The 27,024-nt window shown below is 54.2% G+C and overlaps 1 protein-coding gene across 1 annotated transcript in view; it reads right to left on the reverse strand.

Moving 5' to 3' along the window:
• Nucleotides 1–5,669: 5,669 nt before the first annotated feature.
• Nucleotides 5,670–27,024, reverse strand: part of EXT2 (exostosin glycosyltransferase 2) — a 139,262-nt gene continuing 117,907 nt past the window's right edge. Inside the window, exons 10-13 of the mRNA XM_004708313.2 lie at nt 17,740–17,883; nt 15,820–15,948; nt 13,844–13,926; nt 5,670–6,391 (exon numbers count right to left, since the gene is read on the reverse strand). Of these exons, the coding sequence (XP_004708370.1) occupies nt 6,253–6,391; nt 13,844–13,926; nt 15,820–15,948; nt 17,740–17,883 (495 nt within the window). The 3' untranslated portion in view covers nt 5,670–6,252. The remainder of the gene's footprint in view (nt 6,392–13,843; nt 13,927–15,819; nt 15,949–17,739; nt 17,884–27,024) is intronic.

Genomic DNA, 27,024 nt, shown 5'->3' on the forward strand with positions numbered 1-27,024 from the left:
TTCGTTAATTCCCTCCATTGTGGCTGCTATCCCCTTAATGAGGAACACAAGTTTACTTCTAAGCAGGCAGTGAGGCGGGCAGAAAGCCGAAACCTGGAAATCAGCAGATACAGGGCGGCACAGCCACATCCAAAACACAGGGCGAAGATTCCCAGTAGCTTCCGACAGCAGGCAGCCAGGCAGGGACCTCCCCAGGCCCCGCACGGCTGCCCTCCGGACTCGTCAGGGCCCCCAGGTCCGAGTGCTCATTTCAATAACGTAAGAAAATAAACACGGGGCTTATTTATAGCTCAGGAAAGGGGCTGGGGCAAAAAAACCGCTCACTTGGTAATCCACCCTGACGGGGCCAGATAGGATCCAGACCCCGGGGCTCTCTCCTAACAGGGTGAGCAGAAATAGGGCCGGAAGAGGCCTGGCTGCCAGCACACCAGGGCAGGCTGGTCAGAGCCTGGCAGAGAGGAGGGGAAGGGAGCTGACCCATGGAGACTAAGCGACTGAGTCCTTAGTGGGCAGAACTAAGTGGGCGTGGCCTCCCTCAAGGCCACTCATTAGCTGCAGACTCGGATCGACCCTGGAGGGCAGGGGGGTGCTGCCTCTATGAGTTTCTAAGACCAGAGACCAGCAGAATGCCCTGTCTTTCTTCCGAGAAGCGGCTGGAGTTGGGAGAAAAACTGCGTGCTTAAAGTCCTAAGCCACGGAGGGGCTCCCATCCCGCTAAAGGCCCCGGACTTGAGCTCAATGGACTTGAGCTCTCTGAGAACAAGAGCGCCTCTCTCTGCTGGACCTAGCGGGGCGCCTGAGAAAGAGGCACTTGGAGTAAGTGAAGGACTGAAAACACGCTGTTAGCTCAGGAACCCAGCAGCTCCTGGACCAGCAGCTGGTTGGTTTTCAGCTGTGATCATCGTCACAAACCCAGCAATGCCTGGAGTTTATTCTTGGGTAGTTGCTGTAGTAGCTAATGATGTTCGCAGCTATAAATAAAAGCCCAACTAGATGCATTCTGAAGACGCACGCTCTAGACAGAAGCAGGGGCTGGCTGGCGGCTTTGGTCGAAGACATATGGGCTCCAGTCCCGGCTCGGTCTGCAGCCCCCATTCCCGGCGCTCCTTCGGAGGGCTTGCAGGCAGCATGGTGCTTTGCTGAGGAAGTCTCTAGAACACAGAGTGGCTGGCACTGCTGGAGAGCCACCTGCGGCCTTCCCTTCCCTCGTCTCCTGCTAGTCAGTTGTCCTGCCTTCTGAGGAGTGGGCCAGAGATACCCAGGCGCCCCGTCAGTTGTGAGCAGGGACAGGAAAGGTGGGCCTGAGGAGACGTAAAAGGCCAGACGGGAGTGCGAGGGTGTGAGTATGAGAAAGGTTAGCGGGAGTCCTCCCGGCCCCTCCTCTGCCAGCAAAAGTGTGGGTCAGGAGACGTGATGTGGGGTGAGAATATCGGGGCCTAAAGCTAGTCCTGATCTTACCCATTAGTAGAAAGTGGGGGTGGACTGCGCAGGGCCCTAGCCTAGCATGCGAGTCCCAGAGCTCAGCACTCTTGGGGCGGGGGAAGGGGGGGTTGGGGGGGGGGGCCCACAGGTTTGAGGCCTCCAGGCCCTACCAGGAAAGCTCATGTGGCTTTCAAAGTCTTTCTGGATGAGAGAGGCCGCTAATATGGTTAGCGTCCTGCCGGAAATGGTCAAAAGAGGCTTGGGGCCAGGTTAGCATCCCCTGTCGCTGTCCCCGCCTTTCCACGCCAGAGCTGCGGTGGATGCTCTGGCTCCAACAGATTACCTGGGCCAAGAGAAACAGAAGAGGCAGCCTCCCCCAAAGAAGCTACTGTCCCCAAAGCAAAGGTAACCCACCAGGCTCAGGATGGGCGGCTGACGAGAAGCCTCCAGCACCTTCCCACGGAGGTCCTTGGAGGGTCTTCCAACTGCAGTGGGGGCGGGGAGCGGGGCTGTGTCAGGACCCAGAGCTCAACCACTTCCCCAGCCTGGCCCCTGCTTCATCTACCTCTTGATTCTACCCAGGCTGAAAACCATTCAAGGTTCTTGGGAGTTCAATGCCACCATTCTTCCTTCAGAACGTGTAGCTAGAAGTTTGTTATCTTTCAAAGATGAGGATACTTTAGTCTCCTTGTTAGGAGCCCTGGTGGTGTAGTGGTTATGAGTTGGGCCTTAACCGCGAGGTCAGCAGTTCGAAACCAGCAGCTGCTTGGTGGAGAATGACGAGCCTTTCTACTCTCATAAAGAGTTTAGAGTTACAGTCTTGGAAACCCACAGGGGCAATTCTACCCTGTCCTATAGGGTCGCTATGAGTTGGAACTGACTCGATGGCAGTGAGCTTGGTTTTTTGGGGGGTCTCCTCAAAGGTGTGGTGCTATCAGGGCCCATCTTGCAGCCAATGAGGGCGAAGGGGCAGCAGCCTGCCAGCTCAGATCAGCAGGAGCGCAGGCAGCTTCGGCAGAGAGGCCGGGGGAGCTCAGAGCTGGGACCTTGGTGCTACCCAGTACCGCCTCACGGGCAGGAAAGAACCGGAGATTCCCACATGGAAAGCTGATGCTTCCTGCCTGGATTTCCCCCAACAGGAGCCTTCAGCCTAAGCATGTGTGAGCCTGGGTAAGGTAAAAACATGAACAACTATAGATGTTTCAAGGCAAAAAAAAAAAAGTTTACCCTGACATTCCAAGTGGGGTGAGGGCAGTGTCCCCAGGGACACACATGATGGCAGGGCCAGCTCAGGGTGTCTTCTCCCCAGGCCCCTCGGGCACACTTTCTTGAAGAAGCGTCCTCAATCTAAAGCCAGCTGTTGTCTGCTGTAGGCCCAAGCACGACAATTTCATTAGCATGGTTTCGCTTCTGAAACCAGGCTCCCGGGAAAGCCCCAGGGCAGATGAGCCCACGCTCGCTGGGGGGAGGCCTGGGAGTTCAGAGACACACGAAGGAGGAGATAACCTCCCTGGCCCCTGGGAATCCACGCAGCATCGGCATGTGCCACCTGCCTAACCCACTTTCTACCTGTGACCTGCAGCACCTGGCCGGCTGGACCCACAGCTTCCCAAGGTGGGTGATACTGCCCCTGGGAGGCGCTGGCACGATCCAGGAGGCCTGCAAAAGCGGACCCCTACACAAAGTTAGACCGAGTAAGGAAGACCAATGAAATATCGAGGCCTTTGAGTTAAGGTGCTGGTGAAACATTACGGATGGACTGACAAAGACAAACAAATCTGTCCTGGCAGAAGTACAGCCAGGACGCCCCTTGGGGGGGAGGATGGGAGACTTCACCTCACGTACTCTGCAGAGACCAGTCCCTGGAGGTCATCATGCTTGGAGGGGCAGCAGCAGAGAGGAAGGCCTGCTACGAGACGCACCGACGCAGAGGCTGCTCCAACAGGCTCACGCCTAAGAACGAGTGTGAGGACGGCTCAGGTGGTACTCCCTTCTGCGGCACTTGGATGGGGTCGCTAGGGGCTGGAACCGGCTCAACTGTACCAACTAACAAAGCAAACCTCCAAGGTGGATGTCTGTGTGTGTGTGTGTGTGTGTGTGTGTGTGTGTGTGTGTGTGTGTGTGTGATGTGCTTGAAGTCAACGTTTTCATGCCCCAAGAAGCCCAATGACCCCTAAGGAGCAGATACGCACGGCTCCGGGGGCTCCCAGGATCTCCGATTAAAGAGCTCCCTCTTCTAAAACGCAAGTCAGATAGGGCTTTAAAAACAGAAACAAAGAAAGAGGGAGGGAGGGAGGCTGGTCCACTGAGTGACTCCCAGTGACTGCCAAGGGCACCACAGTGAGGGTCACAGAACCACGGCACCAAACCAATTCAAACCGGTTCGGTCAGAATAGACCCAGATCGCACAATGTGCAGCTACCCAGGTGATAAGGGGACAGGAAAACCTGTGGGTGGAGACCCTGGAACAGGGGACTGAGAATAGGTGTGGGGCTCTTTCAGACCCCGGAGGAGACAGGAGTATGAATGAGATTGGTGGAGAGGGGCACATGTTCAAAGGTCCTGGTCAACCACCATCTTTAAGCTAGGCGCCATTGTTGCCATGTAACATACACGCTGCCCGTGTTTACCCAGGAAGATTACATTTCTGGCAATGGGAATGACCCCTAATTCCACCCCACCCCCATTCTGCACAGCACTCCAGTGCACAGCCGTTGCACAAAGTTGGGTCTGTTGGGGTGGCTTCGTTGCCCAGGAAGGCCTGGTGTAGGTACCTGCACACCACACACACACACACACACACACACACACACACACCACGTGAGCACCAAACTCAAACTCAACCCCCTGCTCATCCCGACTCACAGCAACCCTGTGCGGGGTTTCGGAGCCTGGAAGTCATTAATAGTGCAGACAGCCTCGTCTTTTCTTGAGTGGCTGGAGGGGTGTGAACCACCAACCTTATGGTTAGCAGCCCGATGTCTGACCCACAGCGCCAGCCACCAGGGCCCCTTTCATGTTGGCTCAGTCCTTGGTGGTTAGCAGGGATTCACATGCGAGGCCCTCCCTCTTCACCGGCTGCACAGCTTAGGACACGAGTGAGGGAGCCCTCAGGAAGGTCCCAGCACTCCCTGTTGCTGTCGGCTCTTGGTAGCTGCAGAATAAAACATGTTCTGTCTTGGTTTCTAGCGGACCATCCTAGTGCTACCAAGATGAAGCCAAAGGGCCACCCCATCTCCGAGCGGCCGGGATATAGTGGTCCAAATCCAAAGTCTTTGTAAGCACCTGTGTCTGCGGCTATGCTACGCTGACCCAGCCCGAGCTTCGGGGTCTGCCTCCGCGGAAGGAGTGAAAGCGACGACCTCCCATCCCTCTGGCTCCAACCTCAACGGTTCCTCTCCCTCCAGCAGAAAGACGGCTCTCCAACAACACCCACCTGCCAGTTCTCCATCGGTCCGTGGGGCGGAGTTTGACCAGTGGAAGCCCGCCAGCAGCATGGTCACTACTCACCTTCCTGTCGCTCAGCAGAGCGGGTGGGGTCTCCGCGCCTTCAACTGGCACACAACCCGGCTCCAGTAATTATATCCACGTTCTAAGCAAATAGTTATGTATTTCTGAGTTCTGGGGACATATGTTATGGCTAACGCCCAAACTGTGGCTAATCTTAATATTAGAGCCAGATAAATCTGTTTCGAATCCAGAACACCCAGCATTGGCCAGAGTCGATGGGTTCATTCGCTGTGCTCAGAGAGGTACAATTCACACATGTGCAGTCTTACTACGGGCTGAAATGTAACCATTTAAATAGACCAGCAACCGTGGCCAGGCGGTTGTTGCAGGCACAGTTAGCGTTTGCCAGAACCGCCCTCGCGAATGCTAGGTTTACACCCAGAGGAGGAGGGATGATCTGGCACCCACTTGAAGTGGGATCAGGGCTCCGTCAGCTTGTACAACATGGTCCTAGCAGAGGGACCCTGTGGATTGCTACTAGTGGCCCTGTACTTTCCCAGAAAATACCTGAACAACACAGGCTGCATCCAATCAGGACTAGAATGGATTTCTTGGGAGGGGTTGGGAGCCGAGGCTCCCAGGCAGTTTAGCAATTTGAGGACTTTGCTGAGGTTGGTGCACCTGCCTGAGAGTCCTTCTGACTCCGTGTCTTCCCTGGCTGGGTGATGAAGTGAAATTACAGACGCGAAGAGAGAGGAGCCCTATGACTACCGATGGTCAGTGCTCCAGACATAATAGAAAAGGAATAAGCAATCAATTTAATTGTATCAAAAAGCCAGCCCAAAGAGGAATAATAGTTCATGGAACTTAAAGGATCCCAACTCAAGAGTCGATTCTGCTCCTCTGTACCAGTCCACCGCCCGAGTCCCGGGCGGGCATCAAACCCACTGCCAGGTCTGCCTACTGCACCATGCTCTGGGCTCAGCGTGGCTTCCGGGAGCTCCCTGATTCGAACTAACTCAGACCGAGGTGATCATTCAGGACGTTTCCCTCATGTCTAACATGGTCCACTAGCTTCCTCTTCTCCGGCCGTCTTACAGTCAATGAGCTTTCTTTCCAGAAGGTTCTCCCAGGTCTGGAAAGGCAGGGTGTCTGAGTCGGGCTGACATCCATGCCACGGCACAGGGTTCTCTGTGGCATTTCCGGAGAGAACTCCTGGGAGAGCCGAAGGAACGATAGGTGCTCAGGGCATCTTCCCAGGTTCCTGTTCTTGATAAGGATCTAAGGCCCTGCCCAAGCCTGTCCCGACACAAGTGTGCCGAGGAGGCTGGGTCTCACCCTGGCGCATGCGCACACTCAGACCTCGGCCGGGCACGTGGTTCATAAGCTGCCGATGTTGGGGAAGCTCTTGAGCTTCTCAGGAAAGTCGTCCTTGTACAGGACGGGGTCGGCCCGGTGCTCCACCACCTTGAGAGGCATGGTCCCGAAGACGGAAGCAAACTTGTTGATGCACTCAGACCTGCGGCAGGGGGAGAGCAAAAAGGGGGAACATGTTGAAGAGGCTGACAGACGGCAGTGAAATACCTGAACTTCAACACCCACAAAGGACACGCAGTGCTCCCGCCTGCTCCTCGGTTCTTAAGGAGGGACTTTGGGTGTCTGGCTGTACCTTCGAGGGGGGGTGTAGGAGGAAGTGAACAGGGGTTGTGGTTTGGAGGTCAAAATCTCTCCCCCTCGGATTGCAGTCACTCTCTGGGCTCCACAGGAGCAAGGCCTCCCACTGAGGTGCGTTAGCTGCCAGGAGGCTTGAGCCCGTCTCCATCAGCTCTTCAGCCAAGGGGGAACAACGCCACTTGGGTCGGAGCACCAGCTCACTTTAGTTTCCAAGGCAGGTGGGAGGGGGGCAGGCACCTGCACTTGAGGCAGGAGGAGGCAGAAGTTGGTGGGGGGCTTGGAGTAACCCCAAAGAGGGACACGACGCCTCATTCATTCAGCCGAGCGGCATGTTCTCTGAGGGTGATCAGTCAGCTTCCACGCACTTTCTGTGATGAAGTTACAGCCTAGGAGTGTCTTCACCATTTTAGCCACTCCCTGGTTAGAACCAGCAGCAACAGGCAACTCGGGCACTGCTGTTTAAGAGAAGAGGCCGGTTTTCCTTACCTGCCTCCAGTCTGTCCTCCCACCCGGACCCCGCCTCTCTGCCACTGAGTCTGCTCTGATTCCCAGCGACCCTCCTGGGCAGGGAGGGCTGCTCCTTCGGCTTTCTGAGACTCCACATTGCAACCAAATGGACAGCTTCATCTTCTTCCCGAGGAACGGCTGGTGGGTTTGAACCACTGACTCTGAGGTGAGCAGCTCAACACAGAGTCCACTATGCCAGCAGGGCTCCTCCTGGCAGGAGAGTGTGGCCCCTGTGGTGAGCAGGCGAGCAGACAATGACCCCTCTGTGACTGCATGCCAGCAGAGCAGGGCCACAGGCAAGGAGCCACGGGAGCTCAGGCCAGCTGGACTTGCTGCTCGCGACTGCCCCTGGCTAACCCAGGTCTAGAGAGTACCCCCAACTGCACTGGCAAAGCCGCTGGCCCACTCTGCATGGGCACGGCCTTGCACTCTCTTCCAGGCTACAGCAGAGCTTCGGACTCTCTCTTCACTGGGAGAGCAGCTCGGGGCAGATCCTGAGTCCAGCTGGCTGCTCAGGGCGCTTCGACTTGCCCTGTCAACATGGGTTTCCCAATCAAGCAGGGACGTTCTCAGAAATGGAGATTCTGGCCCAGACTCTCTGGACTTCTGAATCGTCAGGAAGGCCTGCCCTCCTCTCAGAGACACACCTTTACCTACTCTAACCAAGTGCTTCCGGCCAGTTCTAGGGCGGCTGGGAAAGAAACCGATGTTGCTAGACTCTCAGGCACTATCTACTGTGTTCCCATCTTAGGCAGAGAGATGGTGCTTGCTGAGCCGATGTAAAGGGCCTTGCAATCCTGTAGATAGCAGTCTCCACCCCTGTGTTAGGACATGGAGAGACTGACGTTCAGGTAAGGTAAGCACGTCAATGTCCTTAGACCAGACAGCTAATCGTGCTCCTCCGTGGGACAGAGACTGGCCCGAGCTCTTTTTCTCCCACCAACACTCGTCCATCTGCCACACTGCCCTGTCCTTGATGAAACAAATGATCAGAATCGACAGTTACAAACTCTTCTGGTTCTGAAAGAGCTGGCCCTGGGCAGTAAAAACTACCACCAGACACAATGGAAATGCTGGAGCCCAGGCCCATAGATGTAGGAGCAAGTAAGCAAGGCTGTTGAACCACAACACCCTGCACAACGTTTTTTTGCTTATTGACTGGCTAGGTTTTCACTGTCTTGTGCAAAAGGTGTGTTCTGCAAAGGGAACTACTCCACAACAACCCCTACACCTCTCAGTCTTGCCCCACCCCCAAAACCACACCCATTCTGCTTGCGTCCATATTAGCCACCAGTGAGCCCGTGAGTCAGAGCAGACCCGAGTGACCTGGCTTCTCGGCTGCCCTGGTGGCAAAAGCAGGTCTCCCTTCTGTGGCATTGCTGGGAGGCTTATACTGACCACCTTCAGGCTGCTGCCATCAGAGTTGGCTCTGACCCACAGCGAATGGCAGTTATATAATCTGTCAACTTGTGAAGGTGCGGAGTCTAGCTGTCAATCAGATCACAGCCAATGAGGCCTCTGTGTGGGCATGGCCTTCTCCTGAGGATTCTGGGAACTCCCGTCTTCCTCCCTTGAGGTGGGACACACACTGATTCTCTGCTTGACATTCCTGTTGACAATCCACATGGAGCTATGATGGTGGAGCCAGAGCCCTGGAGCTGGAGGAGCCACGTGGAAACCCACGCCAGTGCTGACATGCTTCCACCACCACTGGATCCACAAGACTTTCCACCCACTGGGCTGTGACCTTTCTGCACTCAGCACCATTGCATGTGCTGCGTGAATCTGAAGAGGAATTTGTAAACTGGTATTGGGTATATGGCTAATATCGGGCTTATGGACTTGTTCTGGACTGGGTTGGAATGTTTTCTTGATATACAATTACTCTTTATATAAAGCTCTTTCTTATACACGGGTCTCCCTCATTTCTTTCCCTAGTCATCCCCAGACTAACAGAGGGACTCTAAGCACAACAGAACAAAGCACCGCACCGTCCTGTGCCATCCTCACAATTGTTCTGATGCCCACTGTCAAGTCCTTTGTATTCAGCTGAGTGCATATCATTTGCACCACCTGGGGACCTTATCAATCTACCCAAGAAGGCTTACATCATGCACCTTGCTCCCTCCCAATCTAAGCTCTTTACCAGTGACGCGGTCTCTAATCCAAACTGCCTTGCTCTTGTTTCTAAGTTATTTCAAGATTTTTTTCCTTCCAGTTGCTCTGGAATTTCTCCAAGGGACTGACTCTATCTCTTCATCACAGACTCACTGTGGAACCCTTTGGCTCCATCGGTCTATGGAATCATGTTTTTCCAGGGCACCAGTGACATTAGGCCCAAAGGCCTCTGCCCGGTTCGCATGTCCTTGCGCACCCTGGCCTCGGGGCACCCTGGCCTCGGGGCACCGAGGTCCCTGCTTCCCCGTGGCATCTTTGTTTTCTGTGAGTCATTCCACTTCTCGCGAGTGTCCTTAGTCCATAGCTATCACTGGGCAACCAACTCACAGATGCCTTTGTTTTAAACTTCTTTCTAAAGTTCTAGTCTAACTGCCTCCCCAGTATCTCAATCTGTACCTACTCAGAGGGCAAGCCCCCCAAATCACCTACCAACTGTGCTCCAACTTCACCCCGATGAAGATCTCCTGTTTGCACGATGTACACTGCTTTAGGTGCAACCACTGAAAGCAGCAGGGACCGCCCAAAGAGCAACAGTTCTGAATCGGGAGCCGGACTGCTCCTCAGAAGTCCAAATGGTAAGACTTCGTCTCGTGGACTGTGGACACATTGCCCGGGGAAGCCGGTCCCTGGAGAGGGCCCTCGTGCTTGGTCATGCGGTGGCGCAGTGAGGGAGAGGAAGGCCTTTGACAAGAAGACTGGCGCGGTGCTGCCCCGACGGGCTCAAACACCAGAGTGACCGGGAGGCGGGCGCGGGACTGGGCAGTGCTTTGTTCTGTCGTACACGGTCTCCGTGGGTTGGAACTGACTCCGTGTCACCTAACAGCGACTGGTCCAACGCTCACCCCAGCCCTTCCTCCAGTTAGTGGTCCTCCTGACTGTAACTTACCTGTGGAAGGCACAACCTACCGTTCTCTGGGCTCAGAATCCACATCGACTCCTTCCCCATAACGTCCCCTCACATCGGCCCAGGCAGAGCTACGCTCTCGCCCATCTCCTCTGGGGGAAAGGACTCCTCGTCCTGTCCACATTCAGTGGAGTTGGAAAGCCTTCACACCGGCCTTCTGTCAGTCCATCCTTCGTTCCATCCAACACGCCACCCGGTTCATCTCAAAGCAGTCCTTTGAGCTGCTCCCCTATTCAACCACCGTCTGGGGTTAACCAGACGTGGAAGGGAAAATTCAAGCTCTGTGAACATGGGTTCAAGGCCCTTTGCAGCCCCGCGGTGACAAGCCAGAAAGTCAAACTTTACAGCCCAGCTGGACTTCTCCTTGTTGGATGGTGAGTCAATTCCACATCACAGTGGCCCTAGAGGACAGAGTCCAAGTGCCCCATAGGGTTTCTAAGTTTGGCTCTGTCTTTCTCCCAAGGAGCCCTTGGTGGGTTGGAAGCACAGCCTTTGGGGTCTGAGCTAGTTCTAGCCCCCTGTGCCACTGCCGCACTCATTGACTAGACCTGTCTGGCTACCACTTCCCCCGCCTGGGGTCTCTTGTCCAGAATTCCACCAGCTGGGCATCTGGTGATTTTGAGGGCTCGCTTCAAACACATTTTCTTGATATTCAAGCCAGCAAAGAGTTCCAACACTTTGAACTGCCCTCGCGGTACTTAGCATTTGTAACTCTGGGTTATATTAATCTACAAGACCCTTGCCAGTCATTCAATCCTGACTCACAGAGATCCCTGGGACAGGGTCAAAGTACTCACAGTTTCCAAGGCTGGAAGTCTTACGGAAGCAGACTTCATGCCTTTCTTCGGAGTAGCCAGCAGCTGGTGGGCTCTGAAGTGCCCACCTTTTGGTTAACAGATGAGTGCTTAACCTCTGTGTCACCAAGGCTCCTTCAGCAATATATGGAATGTGTGTGCATGTACATCCACTCATACATCATGTGCATGTCCACACAGAGAGGCATCAAGTTGATGTGTGTACATACATGTGTATGTGTCGAGTTGACTCGCTGGCAGTTAAGTATGGCTTTATGTACACGCATGTATATATACACACAAAAAGGCTTCAAAAAGTTTGTGGAAAAATGAAATGAAAAAATAATGGACTTTTTGCACAAACTTTAAGACGCTCACACACACACACACACACACATGGTCCTTGGGTGTTAAATGCTCCACTACTAAACCCCATCCAGAGGCATCTCGGAAGACCAGCCTGGTGACCTGCTCCTGGGAGGTCGGTCACAGGCTTGAGAACCTTCCGGGACTCTCCTCTGCACACAGGGTCCCGAGAGACGACACCAAGGAACAACATGAGTTAGCATTTTGAGGCCTTTGAGGTCTTTGAGCCTCCGTTTCTACATCTGTGAAACGGGGGCAATACTCTAATCCACGCCTGACAGCCCTCGGGCAGTTGCTTATTGCACTTTCAAAGAGGAAGTCTCCCGACCTCCTGAGTGATTCTCCTCAGCGCTTAACACTAACACCTAACTTACACCTATCTCACTGCGCCCAGGCCTTCATACATGGTGGTCTCCTGGCAACAGAGCAGAGGGTTTCGCCTCGGCACGAAGGGGCCGCTCTTCTCCCCACTCTTCCAAAGGGCGCTGGCAGCTAAGTGTCCGAGGTTCAAACCCACCAGGCACTCTGCAGGAGAACAAGGAGGCTACCCTGCTCCTGTGAAGATTGACGGCCTTGGTCACCCTAAAGAGGGTGCACTGAGCTGACAATGACTCCATGTCAGTGGCCGGGGCTCCCTGTCCTGGACCACGCAATCCCACCATTTTATCTTAGCCTAACCAACCCCCAGAGGGTCTGCGGGGCGTAAACCATCAACACACTCAGCTGTTAACCCAACGGATGGAGGCTCAAGTCCACCCGGAGGTGCCTCGGCAGAAAGGCCCGCTGATCTACTTCCAAAACGCTGCCACTGAACAGCATACGGAGCACGGCTCTACGCTGGCATGTATGGGGTCTCACCAGGCACAATCAGCCCCATGACAACTGGTACTCAATCACCACTGGGCTCAGCCCGTGAACCCTCCCCAAACACAGTGAATGGGAAGCTAAAGAAACAACGTCAGGTACTCCCACTACTCCCACTCGACCACAGCCGGGGCGCTTCATAAGGGAGACATGACCATGCACGCCCCTTGCCTGGAGACATGTGATGATACTTTGATGGCAAGGGCAGATTCTCTCCAGAATCACAATCTATTATTTCACGTAGAGAGTTACTAAGAGTCAAGTCCTTGGATTCTGGATTCAGACACTTACAAGTAAGAGACACAGCTCACTCAGATGACGGGAAGGCATGAACCCTATGGAGGAACCCGGGCTAGCTGACCTGCTCCCTGCACCCAAATCCTCCAACCTGCTGGGCCTGAAGGGTTCTGACGCGGCCCACGGGGTTCAGAAATAAAGGCTGCAAACGGATGCAGGCCTGGCCTGGGGAACCGGGGACTGGAGAGCTCCTGCTCCTAGTACGGCCATCACATTCTCTGACTGGGTGGTCCCTGGATGCTACAGGCTCTCCCTGGGCTGTGAGCCTTCCATTCACAGACCGCTCACTTCCACTTGCCCTTTAATGTGATGCAAATGTGTCCTCACTTTGAAACAATCTAACCAGATCCCTGCTTGCAACAAATTCTTCACCACCATCACCTCCACTTGCTGCAGCTGCCCCTGTAATTCACGGCCAGGGCAGGCGACCTTTTCTTGCCCTGTAGCACCCAGACCCAAATTCTCTGTGCTTGAGTCTGTCCTGACTCCCGATAACCCTACAGGGCAGGGAGAGCTGCCCCGTCTGTTTCCAAGACTGCACCTCTTTAAGGGAGCAGAAAGCCTCGTCTTTCTACCGGAGGGGCTGGTGGGTTTGAATGGCTGATGCTGCGCTCCACAGCCCCATGGATAACTCACTGGGTCACTTTACTGGTATCAAGTTCGGTTAAATAAGAACCTCGTGCACTGACGAGCTTGCCGGGGTATTTTGGACGCCCCAGGTGGCAGAGTGCTGTCTCGGGCAAGGGGCTGCCTTTGGAAAAAGAGGACTTGATACCAGTGCTTCAAAGCGGGAGTATACAGGCTTATTATGGTCTCAGGAGCATGCTGACGTTCCTTCACACAAAGGTGCGCTTGTTGCACAAACACGTGACCAGCCGCGAGGACTGTTTCAGAACTGCTCTGCTCTCCCCCTCAGACGTGTACCCCGCTTTCTTTTTAAGCCTGGCCCGGGCAGGTGTTGGCGCTGCCAACGAAGGCAATTTGTCTCTGCGAGTTCAATGTAGTTATTCCCAAGCACATGTCTACTCTACCATGGACACATCACCCTTAAAGCCAGCCCAGGCTTTCCACAGACGGAACCAGCTTCCACTCCCAAGACTGTCGACGGTGAACCGTCCACACGGAGATGTTGCCTTATGCAGCTTAGGGCCAGCTGTATAGTTGAAGACCCTTCCAGCCATTACGAATTGAGAGAGTGGCATTCCAAATGAATTCTGTGGGTGACCTGGGCTTGAACTAACCCAATTCCCACAGTGCAAAGAAGAGGTGACCGTGGCTACCAGCTGCTGTCCTCCCTTCTCCAACCTAGTGCCATAAACAGGCCGCGGCAGGAAGTGGGGATCAGAGACTGGGCCGACTGACTGCCGGCCTCTCGGGGCTCACTCACCTCTCCACCATGTGCGTCTGGTCCAGTGACAGCCCGTCGATGGCGGTGCACTCGGGGCACTTGAATTTCTTCCGGGGGGTCACCTGCCAGGGAAGCACAGAACCAGGCCCGTCAGTGCCGAGAGGGGCGGCTGGCTGGTGACGTGGCTCTGAGGCGTGCGCTTGCTCTACATAAGTGTACACACACACACACACACACACACACCTCGCCAGCCCCCCATTCAATTCCGTCTGGCTCGGCCAACGGCAGAACTCACAAGGGTCCAATAAAACAGGCTTGGCGGGCTTTCGCCTTCTGTAGCTGGAAAGAAGTGGTGATGACAAGCTCCTTAATTCCTGTTTAATGACTGTTTTCTCACTGCCAAGGTCCTTGTATAAACACCATTTGTTCTTGCAGCCATAAGGGCGATGAAATACAGCTTCCCATAACTTTCACCGTAACCTCCGTTCCAGCGGGTGCTCGTTCCCCTCCCTGCAGTCCGCCCGTGGAATAGGCTACGGGCTTCCCGGGGCTCTGGGAGCCGCAGGGCGATTCTGCAGTTCCCCTCGACACAGGAACGAAGGCAGCCGTCCCGAGTCCTTGGCCCTTACTGCCTGCCCTCCCCCCAGACCTTGGACTTGTACAGATTTCCCAAGCAAACCTGGACATGGCTGTGGTCCCAGCCCAGGGGAGGCAGGGGCACAGAAGAGGGCTGGAAGGCAAAGACAGCCGAGTCACGGGGGCCGACTGCGAAGCCCGTGTCCACAGAAAGCAGTCACCGGCAGCAGGAGGCAGAAACGCGGCCAGAAAGAAAACGTGGGGACGAGGGCAGGGCCTTCAAAAGGAGCCTGGCCATCTCCATCCCAGTTAGTCAGCTGTCCCCGAGTCGCGGGCGGAGGTCAGGCCCAGCCAGTGCAGACAGGGAGTGTCCCCTTTCCAGGTCACTGGTGCGCTCAGGCTGCTCCTGCCAGTCAGTGTCCTGAGCCATCAGCGGGGAATGCCAGCCCCGCTTCCAGCCTGAGCTCCCGGGAGTCCGGCCTAGAAGCTGTGCCCATTTTCCCCACACACAGGGAATTCTAATCTGGGAGGGGGGGAAGGGTGGGGTGGGTGTGTTTGCGTGTTAAGCTGATTCTACTCACAGAAAGAAATGCACATTCTCTACATAGCTGGGGGTCTGAGCTTAGCAAAGTCTGCATTTCCAGGATAAAACCCAAATCTACCACCACGCAGCTGATCCCGACCCGTGTGGACCCTGTGGGAATGTAGGGTTGCCAGGGCTATAAACCTTTTGGGGAGCAGACAGCTTCATCTTGCAGCCACAGAGTGAGTGGTAGGTTTGAACCCCCAACCTTGAGGTCGGCAAGCTAACACCTAAGCCCTCCAGGAATCCTTCGTACCAAAAGTAGATACAAAGATAATCCTTGTGCACCCTCAGCTTTCACCGTGTTGTGGGAAACGTGCTTCAAGAAGCCATGTTTAGGGGAACTATCAGGTCGCCAGGATTTGGAATTGACAGGACGGCAGTGAGTTTGCACCTGAGCTTATAGTGACGTGACTCTGCAAGAGGCCCTATTCTCTCAACATCTACTTAAAAACCGGCCACCTTAAGACAGAAGTAAATGGTGGCTTTTAGCTAATGGAAACAGATCCCAAATTAAATTTGAGAATCAATTAATTTTACTCTTAAGACACCATTGTGGCTCAACTATCAGTTTTTTTTTTTTAACTATCAGTCTTTTAACAGTTACACTGAGGGTTAAAAACTCTCACTAAAGGAACTTAAAAAAATAAAAAGACAACATTTAAATTGGCAACACCTTGCTTCAATTTTACAACGCGAGAGAATTGATGACCGACTCTTAAAGCCAAAAGGGAGCTTACATTCATCTACCGAATACTCCATCTAGAGTAACACTGAGCTCCCAGGCCGAGAGAAAGCAAGGGTTTGCTCAGTCGTCTAGCAAGGTCATGGCAGAGCTGGGCCAGGACACTCCTACCTTGATGACAGCCTTCCCCGTGACGTTAGCCACCAGGAAATTCATCGCGATGTCTTCACAGTTCATGTGAGCATCCACCCAATTCTTGATATCCCCCGGCATTTTGTAGGTGTACAGGTAGTTAAAATACTGTCAGGAGAGACAAGAGGAAGAAACATTCAACAGCAGCTCCCCCTGCTGTGATACAATGGGCCTCCAGGCTGTGGCAGAGAGGCAGGGCTTTGCTCCTACGATCAACCACCAGGCTGTAGCGATGGAAAGGGCAAAAGAAGTGTGAGAAGGCTTTTGGCGCAGTGGCCGAGCATTGCTACTATGGCCCTTCTCTGCTCACTGCAGGCAGAGACGGGGCCAGGCAAAGCCTGGGTGGGACAGACACTGATTCATGGACGTGGTCCACAGACACGTTAGAGTCTCTGGCTGAATCCTTTGTCTAAAGTCACAGCGTTCTGTCCCTGTGTCCCTCCTTCTCTCCACAGCTTCCTAATGGAAACAGAGATAAAACAACAGTGGGGCAATGTTGTACAGACAGGTGCTTTTAAAGGAAGCATGAACGTGAAGCGGCTCTGAATTGGCCATAACCTACATGTGCGAACCAGGGCGACAAGCAGACCAACAGCGACACACAGGGCCTACTGTCACGAATCTCCCGAACTGCCCTACGTTGTTTTAGCTGCCAAAAACAAAGACTCCGCCCTGGGCCTCGGTCCTGAAAGCCACAGGGAGGGCAGCAGTGCTGAGCGCACGATGGGCAATCAGCGTGAATCCAGCTGGATTCAGGGCTGTGCTGACTGGGCGGCTCTCTCCATTCCGGTTCCATCCTACTTACACTTTGCCACCTAATTCAGTAAGCCCCACACCCCAGGGAGCACGCCACCACCCAACTGAGCACCCTGCCAGCAAAGGCTCTCCATCCAAGCACAGCGGAAGCATGAGCTGGCAATTATCAAAAGGACAGAGATGAATACACAAAATACACAAAAGGGGTTCCGATCCCGCCACCCCGCAGAGGGGCCTCAGAAGAAAGGCCTGGTGACAGGCTTCCAAAAAACTAGCCACTGAAAACACTGTGGGGCACAGTCCTCCTCTGACCCCTACGAGGTGGCCGTGCGGCAGAGCAGACTTGAGGGCACCTGGTTTAGCCGTCAAATGAGAGTTGAAATGGTAAGCTGGCCACCAAGGCTCCGTGTGAAGTGGCGTTGCCTGGGCGGGTATAGTAAGGTGGTCGGCTTCCCATTTTGTTGACAGGGGCTGGAAGCGTTCATGGGTGTTATTGAAGATGACGGTCAAATATCGTTCAGAAGCCCCAAAACGGTTCATACCCTTGGACATTACTAATTCTACTAAATCTACCGGTGAACGTCACAATCAGCTATGAGAGCAGTTACGGACCACAGCATTAAGGCAACAACAAACACTAGGAAGAACTGAAATAGCCAACAGAGGACGGTCATACGCAAAGGGCACAATTACCTTGAGAAGAAATTACTTGTGAGGGATGCTGACACTTGCTGAGGACGATGGGAGCTCTCCGCTCAGCTCGTGAGCGTGATTCACAGCGTGACACACGGCACGCAGTGTATTCACCGCTGGAAAAGGAAACCCCTCCCCCAGCAGTGACTGTGGTTATCGCCTGCTGGCGGGACGACCAGTGACATTTCTTCTTCAGTTTGTTTGCCCGAACTTCCCACATGCCTACTCTGAGCCTGTATTACTTTGATAATTAGTACACAACACCTTTTTTTTTTGGTAAGGAAGTCTCACAAAGCCTATTTTGTTGTGCCGGCCTGTCTATGCCGTCTGGGTAGGGCAAGGTTACTAAATTCAACAGCAAGAGAGGACAATTGCACTGGGCCAACGAAAGGGACTATCATGCTTCCGTTTGCCAATCCAGGCCCAGGGGGCCCAGGCCTCCCCTCTTACCTTGTGGTAAAAAGCTGCGCCCGTGAGCACCATGGACACCTCGTTTGTCCACTCAGATTCATACTTCCACTTATTCATCTCATGGTCCCAGAGATGCAGGCGGCCTGGGTAGCCCACCAACCGATCTGGGAATTCCCGCCAGACCTGTGAAGGAAACACACTGATGATTCATTCCTGGCCATCATTGCCACGTAGGTGTCAGCAGACTGCCGGGGTTCGGATCCTCACACCCCAAGACGGCCAGGATGAAGGCAAGCCTGAAGAGGTGCGGCTGACCAGGCTCACGCTGCTGACAGTACTCACAGACAGACGTTGGTCTCAATTTCTACGAAACTTCTTGGGCTGGCTTAGATATTTTAAGACAGAGGAACGGCTTACTGAGTTGGTTCAAGGTAGGCAGCCTCTTAATACGTGACTCATGAAAGAGATTCCGCAGTGCGTGAACTCGCACAGGACAAACAAGAGGAACACCGCAACTCGGAGGCTCTGGTCTGCACTCGAGTTGGGTGATTCTGAACATGTACCAAGTCTCTTGCTTTTAAAGAGAGCTTCTATTTTTCCTGAGCACACAGCCCTTCTTAGGACTCGCTGGAAGTCTAAAATATGGAAAAGTTGTCTGATTACACGATCGGTACGATACGCACCACATTAACTTGATTTCCGTAGCTGGAAAAGGTTCTGCGATCCAGTTTTGCTGGCTTCAACCCCATTTGGTACACTGCTAGCATGAGGCACCATTGCATTGGGTCCAACCCAGTGGCCCTATGCACAGCAAAGCAAAACACTGCCCGGTGCTGAGCCATGCAGGGCTAGAGCCCACTGCTGCAGCCACCATTGCCAACCCACCTCAATGAGGGTTCTTTCGCCATGTGTTCCCTCCCGTACAATCCAAACAACAAACCAACAGTGCGGCCCTGTCTCTTCTCGTCTCCACATGCGACTTTCGAGTAGCCTTTAAGGGAAGAGACCCTTCCATTAAGGAGAGCCAATGATGCTCCTGTACCTTCTCCGGCCCCTTTGACAGGGTCTCATCCTTCACCACCATCCCGCTGGGGTTCCTGAGGACTGAGTCCTGGGCCCTAGTCTCGTGTGTGTACACACATACCCCTTGCCTCTCTCTCTTTAGGCCTGTGCTTTCCTGAGATAACCCACCACTGGCTCAGTGTCACCACCTGAGTAAACAACAGGCATCTCAACTTATCATGTTCTTGATTCCATCTCCCCATCTTCTTCATTTCAGTCAATCATCCACCCCATGGCTCGGAGTCAGCCTTTATCCCCTCTTTCCTCTCCCCCATCTAAGCCATTAGCAAGTCCCGCTGGCTCTACCTTGATGCCCTCAGACCCTCTCTCCTGCCACTGCCCCTCAGCCACGCCCCAGGCCTCTCACCTACATCACTGGACTGTTTCCATGGGTTCACCTTGCCATTGGAAACCATGACTGACAAAGGCCTTCCTGCAAGAACACTATGAACCCATTGCAGTCTGGTGGATTCCGACCCACAGGGACCCCACAGGACACAGCATAACTGTCCCATCGGGTTTCTGAAGCTGTACACCTGGACAGAAGCAGATGGCTTCAGCTTTCTCCTGCAGAGTGGCTGGTGGATTTGAACTGCCAACCTTTTGGTTAGCAGCCCAATGCTTAATCAACTGTACCACCAGGGCTTCTAAAAGGATATTGCTCAGGGTAGTACTGTATTCTTAATGTTACTATGGTCATTTTCCTAATGTACCCATCTACATATAAAGTCATACGGTACAGCAACCAACAGCCCTCTTAACTTGACCCGCGTGTCGAGTCCAGGGATGACGCCCTTCTGAAGAGCAGAGCCAGTGTGTTAGCTGTACGCCCCACCACACACACACACACACACACACACCTTTAAAAGGGCCATGTGGACATTTATTACATCACTCAAAGGCCATACGAAATTATCAACTTAAAAATGAGCCTGCTATATTTGGTCAAATATTGAATTACATTACCCCTAATGTGATGGCTGGGACTGATGTTAGCTGGTCCGCATGGTTTCCGGGGCCCACTGGCGGGGACGTTCCCCACCCGTCCCTAACGGACCTACCCACTCTCCAACCTCTTCTCAGACTCTGCCCTACCACCTTTCTGTCCGGAAACCCCGCTGAGGCTTCAGGCCCTGTGTCTGCTACTTCTGACTGAAGAGACTGTGTTGGTGAAGAACATCGAAAGGACCACGGACTGCAAAACGACTCTCTTAGGACAGCGGAATGCTCCATAAAGGCAAGGATGGCTGGACTTCATCTCGCATTCTTGGGTTGTGAGGAACAGAAGGATTTCTCTTAAGTTGTCTCCCCAAAATATATGCCAGATTTAGCTTGAGAATAATTGTTCACTAGGCAGCGAAAATAGGTCAGAGGTTATTCTCCTTAACATCAGCCATCTAGAGCGGCCAGACTGCATAGTCTGACTCACCCCAAATAGGGCCCATTCCTTTCTGTTATTGTTCCCTCGAAGCAGTGCCCATAGGCAAGCCCGGGGCCACTCTAAGATGACTAAGCTTAGGCTACCATCTTGCCACACATGCCCCCCTATTCCCGCCTCTTACTATTGCACATTCACCCCTAGGTCATCCCCCTCCTATTGCTTGTATTGCCTATGTTACAACCCCTCTCTATGACGTAGGTTGTTATCTGCTATCAGGGGGCTTGCATGCCTCCCAGGATAGTAATTGCCTGCTTTATTGTATGAGACACCAGAATGATCAAACCTGTTCAAGGATGAATTGTACTGCCCTTCTCTGTGATGCATGATGCTGTGATGTATTCCCCTAAAGTAATATGATGCGTGGTTAGCAATAAATAATGAGGCTCCCTGGTTCTCGGGAGGGTGGCTGGAGAAGGTGGCTAAGGAGGATGAAGCAGCGGCTTCTTCTCTGACCGCTAAGCCCCCTCCACGAGGACCATCAAGCGGAGCTGAGGTGAGCAATGCTACCATGAATTGCGTCTGACTCCATTACTTGACTCCATCCTTTAACTCTCATGCTCTCTATGACTTTACTATAATCTCTACTTATCTTCGCTGTACAATTGCGCCTACCGAACCTGTGATGTTTGGTGAGGTTCCCTCTTTCCTTTAACCCCACACTTGGGTCACATTATCCAGGGAGAGCAGTCCTGGAGAAGCGCGTCATGCTCGGTAAAGTGCTGGGGCAGCGGAGAGCCGGGGCCTCGACACGATGGGCTGACACCATGGGGGGCACAACGGGCTCCAGCATAAGCACAAGGGGTGGTGGTTCCTCCATCATCCCGGGGAGCTTTCGGAGTGGGAACCAACTCCACAGCACCTCATAGGCACGGCTACAGGCTCTCTGCTTCTGCAATGTCTCCGACTTCAATGTCCTTCGGCCTCTTCACAGGGCTCGCTGCTCCTCTGTTCTGTGAGTCCGGCTTAAATGTCACCTACTTTGAGAGGCCTCCTTGGACCTTTCAATCCAAGGCAAGAGCCAAGGCAACCACCATCCCCTGTCGGTCTTCATTCCATCCTCTCGCCCCTGTTCCTTAGCCAAAGTCATCTTTGGAAATTGCTACGGTCATTTCTCAGTTACTGAGCAACCATTTTCCTTCCGTCGGACTCACACTCCCCGCGGACGTGGGACTCCAGTCTTCTTCCCCTGGCATTCTGGGCACTGAGTGGCTGGAGTCTCAGTAGACGGAAAGGTGTGAATGCGGGTAGGGGCCAGCTTTGGGAAGGAAACCTGTAAGCGCACCCATGCAGTTACCAACCAGAATCCCGTGCCGTCCTGTGTGTGTGCACACCACACTAACACTCCACGACCACAATCGTGCACATTTCACACGGCCTTCCCAAAGGGGTGAAGGGATGTGCGGAGCCGGTTCACTGCCTGGACCTGTCCTCCTGGTCATGTCTACGCGTTCTTCTAGGACGGGGAAACAGCTATGAAGAGTTTTGATGCGTGCGTGAAAACAGCCTCGGCCTCATTAACGCCATGTTGTCACCAGTGCTATCTGGTCCCAGGCCCCATCCTAGCGGCTGAGCGGCAAGAACCTGCAGAATTCCTTCAGCATGCAACCCTCCTGTGGGCTCTCTCTACTCTAAGTTGTGTATTTCAGCACAACTGCAGTTTATAGAGCCCAGGGCAGCTACATGACATGCGAGCCATGACATGTGCTTGGCTGTGGGCCTGGGCAGACTCTATGCATCGGCCCTTCCTTCGCTCCGCATCAAGCACCTGCCTGCCCAGGTCAGGTCATCCCTACGCCATGCTCACAGGTTTTCCTGGATCGAATTAAAAGACTGCTGACAGCTGAACTAAAAGCCAGGGCTGGGAAAGGTGGCGGGCAAGGGCAAGGGCAGGGGCACCCATTCAGTGGGTGCTGACTAAAGCTATGTTTCCCCCCTATTGACCATGCCTGCACCCTCCCCATTCCCATCACTTCTTCCTTGCACTATAAGCCCCCATTTGCAGTAATAATAATAATGATCCTAACAGCGACTCTGCTTTGGGGACAGACGCTGTCCGGGTTCAGTCCTCTGACCAGGAGCTGAGGCTACTTATCAGACTCCAGAAGGACTTAACTTAGGGACAGAGGGCCACAGAAGTAGGCCCAGGCTGTCCTGGAAGCATCAGAGGTGTCCCCAGCTCCAGGTCCCTTGGAGTTGCTAATGAGTGCTGCTAAGCAAACCCTCACTTCCCACAAGAAGCTGGACACAATCGAGATACTGTCCTCGGTGATGGCTTAGTACTCCATCTATAACGCTGCAGCCCAGCGACGACGACGGGATCAAAACGGCAGGGCTGGGCCGGGGCGTTCCAGGGTAGGACAAAGCCCATTACGGACACAGGAAAGCATTTTCCCAGGCCGAAGAGCAAGAAGGTCAATGACATCCCCCTTTCCTCACAGCTACTTGACCCCTGCCACGGGAACCCAACTTTTCCCTTGGGGAAAGTGCTTTTGGTTATTACTAACAGACGCCTTTAGAGATGACAGCAGGGGCACGTGAAAGCTCACATAGAATCCCTGCAGTTGGAATGCTGGTGCTTCCATAGCTATGGTCAGGGGGCCCGGTGGTGCTGTGGTGGGGGCCCCACACCCACCAGCCTCTCGGAGACAGAAGCCGTGGCACTCTGCTTCTGTGAGGACTTCCAGCTTTGGGAGCCTTGTGGGCGGCGCTCCTCTGTCTGATCGGATCACTTTGAATCACAAGCGACTGAAGGGCGATGGGCTTTCCCCAGCGCTGTGCATGTCGTCCAGCTGTGTCCCCCACAGACAGGTGGCAGCTGACCTGCAGCATCTTTGGAGACAGGCGCCTACGATTGTTAGGTCTGTGCCTCGCCCAGACTCAGCAATCCCCTGGAGGTGTCCTGCATCCGGGGCCTATTCTCTACCACGACAGCTCCCACTTCCAAACGGACATCTGAACACGGCAAGACCATCCTCCGCCTATTTCCTGCCAGCCTGCTTTTATCATCAGGGCCCTGGCCACCTCAGCGACAGGAATCCCTCCTCTTCGGACCCTGCCCGCGGCTCCCTGGCCATGTCGGAGGTGCCCGTTCTATTTTGCAGACTGTTTGGGGTCTCTGAAGCTTCCCATTCCTCTTGCCTCAGACTGAGACCCTCTGCCTCCCCTTTGTCCCTGAGCCCACTGGTGGCTGCCCAGGCTGGCTATGGCCTCAACAGAAAGAACTCCGGGTCGGAGGTGGCTGAAGCTCTGTCACTGATGAGCTATATGACCGACAAACGGACCCCAGGAGCCCTTTCATTCTGCCACCTGCCAAGTGAAGGCCCGGATCACATGACCTGGTGACGCAGATGTTAGGCTGCTAACCAAGAAGTGGGCAGTCTGAACAGAGAGCGAGAGCGAGTCGGTTCTGTGAAGAACAGGTCACTGTGAGTTTAAAAAGCGACCAGTGGCACATGGAGATGCCTCTCTTAGGGACGATGCCCTATGTCTTCCTCCTGAGCTGTGAGCTGGTGCAGGCTGTGCATCCTCACCCGCAGGCCTGCCCTGTGGAACAGTTGGCAGTGCCATGCACATACGGGTACCTGATGAACCCTCCTGAGAAGAGGACCGTGCACTACATCCTCAGCCCACTGAGAAGAGTACATCTTATGCTCCGGGGCGTGCTAGCCACGGCTGGGCTCAGGAAACAGACTGGGGGAGAGGAGGAGGTGTAATAACAGGTGCCGCCCAGCTGGGATGTACAATTATAAGATTACAGTCAATGTCAGGAGAAAGGTGACTCTCTGAACCGGCTGCTGGGCTGGCCACGCTGCCTGCAGCACTGCCCGCGGCCGAGACCTCACTCCTGGGTTGGTGGGTGGGCGAGAGGGCACCGCGTGGATCAGGACTTGGGAGCTAAGAGATAGGTGAGGAAGTGCCGTGGGAAGTGGGTGGACATGGGCCTAATGTGTCCTGTCTTTCCTTGCAGATGTCCCTGGCCTTCTGTCACTCCCTGAGTGGGGTGTAACTCCCTGAAGCAGTCCAAACCCTGTGGTCACGCACCTGGGTCAGCCAGGGCAGCTTAGCAAGCAGCTCAGCACGCACACATCTTGGGCCCAGTGGCTGTCTTCTCGGCAGGCTCTGTCCAGTCCTGCATGCGGCCCAGATGGGGCAGGGAGAGCTGGCCCCTGGGGCTGGCTGCCCTCCAATTCCAAGCTTGTTTCCACCGAGGAGCCAACTCCAGGACGCACGCTCAGCCCTCTGGGAACAAAGCTCACCTTTTATATTTGGAATTTCCTGAAATGAAGTGGAATGGAGGCAACGACTGACTTCATTCTTGGCTCATGCTTTTAATTACACCAGAGGCTTGGCAGTTTTTGTCAAGAGGCCACCTCGCAAAAACCCAAAGAACCTTTTCCCACACTTGGGGACCAATGCAATACCTGTACGGGACACCTACGGCAGCGGAGCCCGGCCATCACCTGGGGCGTCCAGTGCTGATGGGATTTGACACGAAAATTGACCTTGTGGGTCACCTCAGTCAGCCCGAAGGGCCTCTTCAACCCACAGCAAGGTTCTGCTTAAAACAAGCCAAGCAGGAAGATGGGAAACACGGGGCAACATCTGCCTTCTTGGCCGCCTTCCTCTTTGCCTCTGGTTGGAGGTTGGTACCTGGCTGTGCGTGGGGGGGGAGGGGGGTGTTGAACACGATTTCCATGCCTTTCCAGGTGCCTTCTGCTGGGAGCAGTGATGGTCATGGAGTTGGCCACAGTTGATGGAGAAATGTGTGTGCTGTGAAATCTTTCAGCAGTTAGTTGTGTTAAAAAAGGTCCACATGAAGTTGTTTAAAACACTCAATGCTGCTGCATTCTGGCGGATGGCGGGCCCATGCTTCTCCTGGGATGTCCAGGAGAAGACTCACATCTTGGCAGTCCGAGCCGCTGACCTTGGCCTAAGCCATCCCAGAGTCCCGCAGCCCCAGGGAGCACGTTGTCCGGGCTCTCTCCAGATGAGAACAGAACCAAAGCTACAGGCCCCGAGTTGCACGGCTAGGTCAAGGACGCCCTAGGTCTTAACTCCCTGTCCGGCCCTCTGCTCATGATGTCATATGAACCCTCACCCCCACCCCCAGACGCTACAAAACACCTCAGCTTCCCAAGTTCAGCCCTCAGCCCTGCCCTTGTTCCAGAATTACACTCGGCACGAGTGCTTCAGCCACATGTGGGTGCTGACAGAGCAGGCTGGGTTGGGAACAGGTGGAAGGAGGGCTGGGAAAATGACAATCCCTTGACCCCCATGAGCACTCATCTCCTAAGAGCTGCAGGTACTCGACACCAATGTGGCATCCGTTCCGTGGAGAGAACTCACACGCTATCAAGAAGCAACTCTGGTCAGCTGGGCGGCCAACTGGCGAGGTCCCAGGCATGACATCTGCGGGCTTACTGGATCCTTGTCGGAGGCTCAGGGGCAGAGGAGAACAGGCAGGCAGAAAGCAGCTGAAGGAAAGATTCAACTCATGGACTCCTTTTTACGAGGCAAGGAATCTCTTGGGAGACAGTAAAGACGAGGAGAGAGGGCGAGCCGTGGCTTGAGGGGCTGGGCAGAGGAAGCGCTGGGTCAGGACCAGGTCAGTGGCTTCCTAATGTTGTGCTCCTTAAGATCCACTAAACGTGGGATCAGTCTTATTTCCATAACCTCAACTCCCATGTGGGCCACACTGCCTCTCCGCCTGGTCTCGGAGAACGGCCTAATGAAGAGTGTGAGCACATGCCGCCGGGGCTTGGGCTCTCGTGAACACCTAGCACTGAGGCTTTGAAAGCTCCAGGAGATTTGGGTGAGACTCCGTTGACATGTCTGGGGACCAACGATAGGAGCTTTGTCCAGTAAGGCTGAAACAAGCCCTGCTTCCTTCAAGTAACTGCCCCTGGCACTTCCGTCTCTGCTTGCAAACGGCTGAGTGCTCGTGCTTGCTTTCCTCTTGCTGTGCAAAGGTGGGACGTGGCACTGGCTCCGAAGTAATCAGTCAACGAGTCAGTTCACGACAGGGCCCTAAACACATACATCCAACCCCATAATTGCTGCCTGGCGGGGGATGGACCAGGGGCACTCTTTCAATCACTCACCCATTTGTCACTCCCATGTTTCCCAAAAAGGATTGGGGCCATTTACCATAGAGGGAAGCACTGTACTGAGGTCTGAACTGCTAAGGTAACAACACCATGACTCCCATTTGTTGAAACCTGAGCGGCCAGGGATCCCTCCAAGGCCTGCCAATGTTGTCATTCACTCAATTCTCACAGCAACCCACCCCCACGCCCACTGCCACCTAACTGAACCCCCACACCCACGCTGACTGCCACCTAACTGAACCCCCACACCCACACCCACTGCCACCTAACTGAACCCCCACACCCACGCCCACTGCCACCTAACTGAACCCCCACACCCGCGCCCACTGCCACCTAACTGAACCCCACACACTCACACCCACTGCCACCTAACTGAACCCCCACACCCACGCCCACTGCCACCTAACTGAATCTGACTCCTAGAGACTCCATAGAGCAGCGGTTCTCAACCCTCATGCTGCGACCCTTTCATACAGATCCTCATGTTGTGGTGAACCACTCCCACCCCCCCACCCCCGCCCAACCATAAAATTATTTTCACTTCTACTTAATAACTGCCATTTTTGCTACTGTTATGAATCGGGTGACCCCTGTGAAAGGTTGTTCAACCCCCAAAGGGGTTGCGACCCCCAGGTTGAGAACCGCTGCTATAGAGGGTTTCTAAGCTTCATCCTTCCCCACAGAGGGGCTGGTGGGTTTGAACTGTCACCCTTG

This window comes from Echinops telfairi, unplaced genomic scaffold, assembly GCF_000313985.2.
Source record: "Echinops telfairi isolate 266 unplaced genomic scaffold, ASM31398v2 ScPeMD7_60;HRSCAF=208, whole genome shotgun sequence".
NCBI lineage: Eukaryota > Metazoa > Chordata > Mammalia > Afrosoricida > Tenrecidae > Echinops > Echinops telfairi.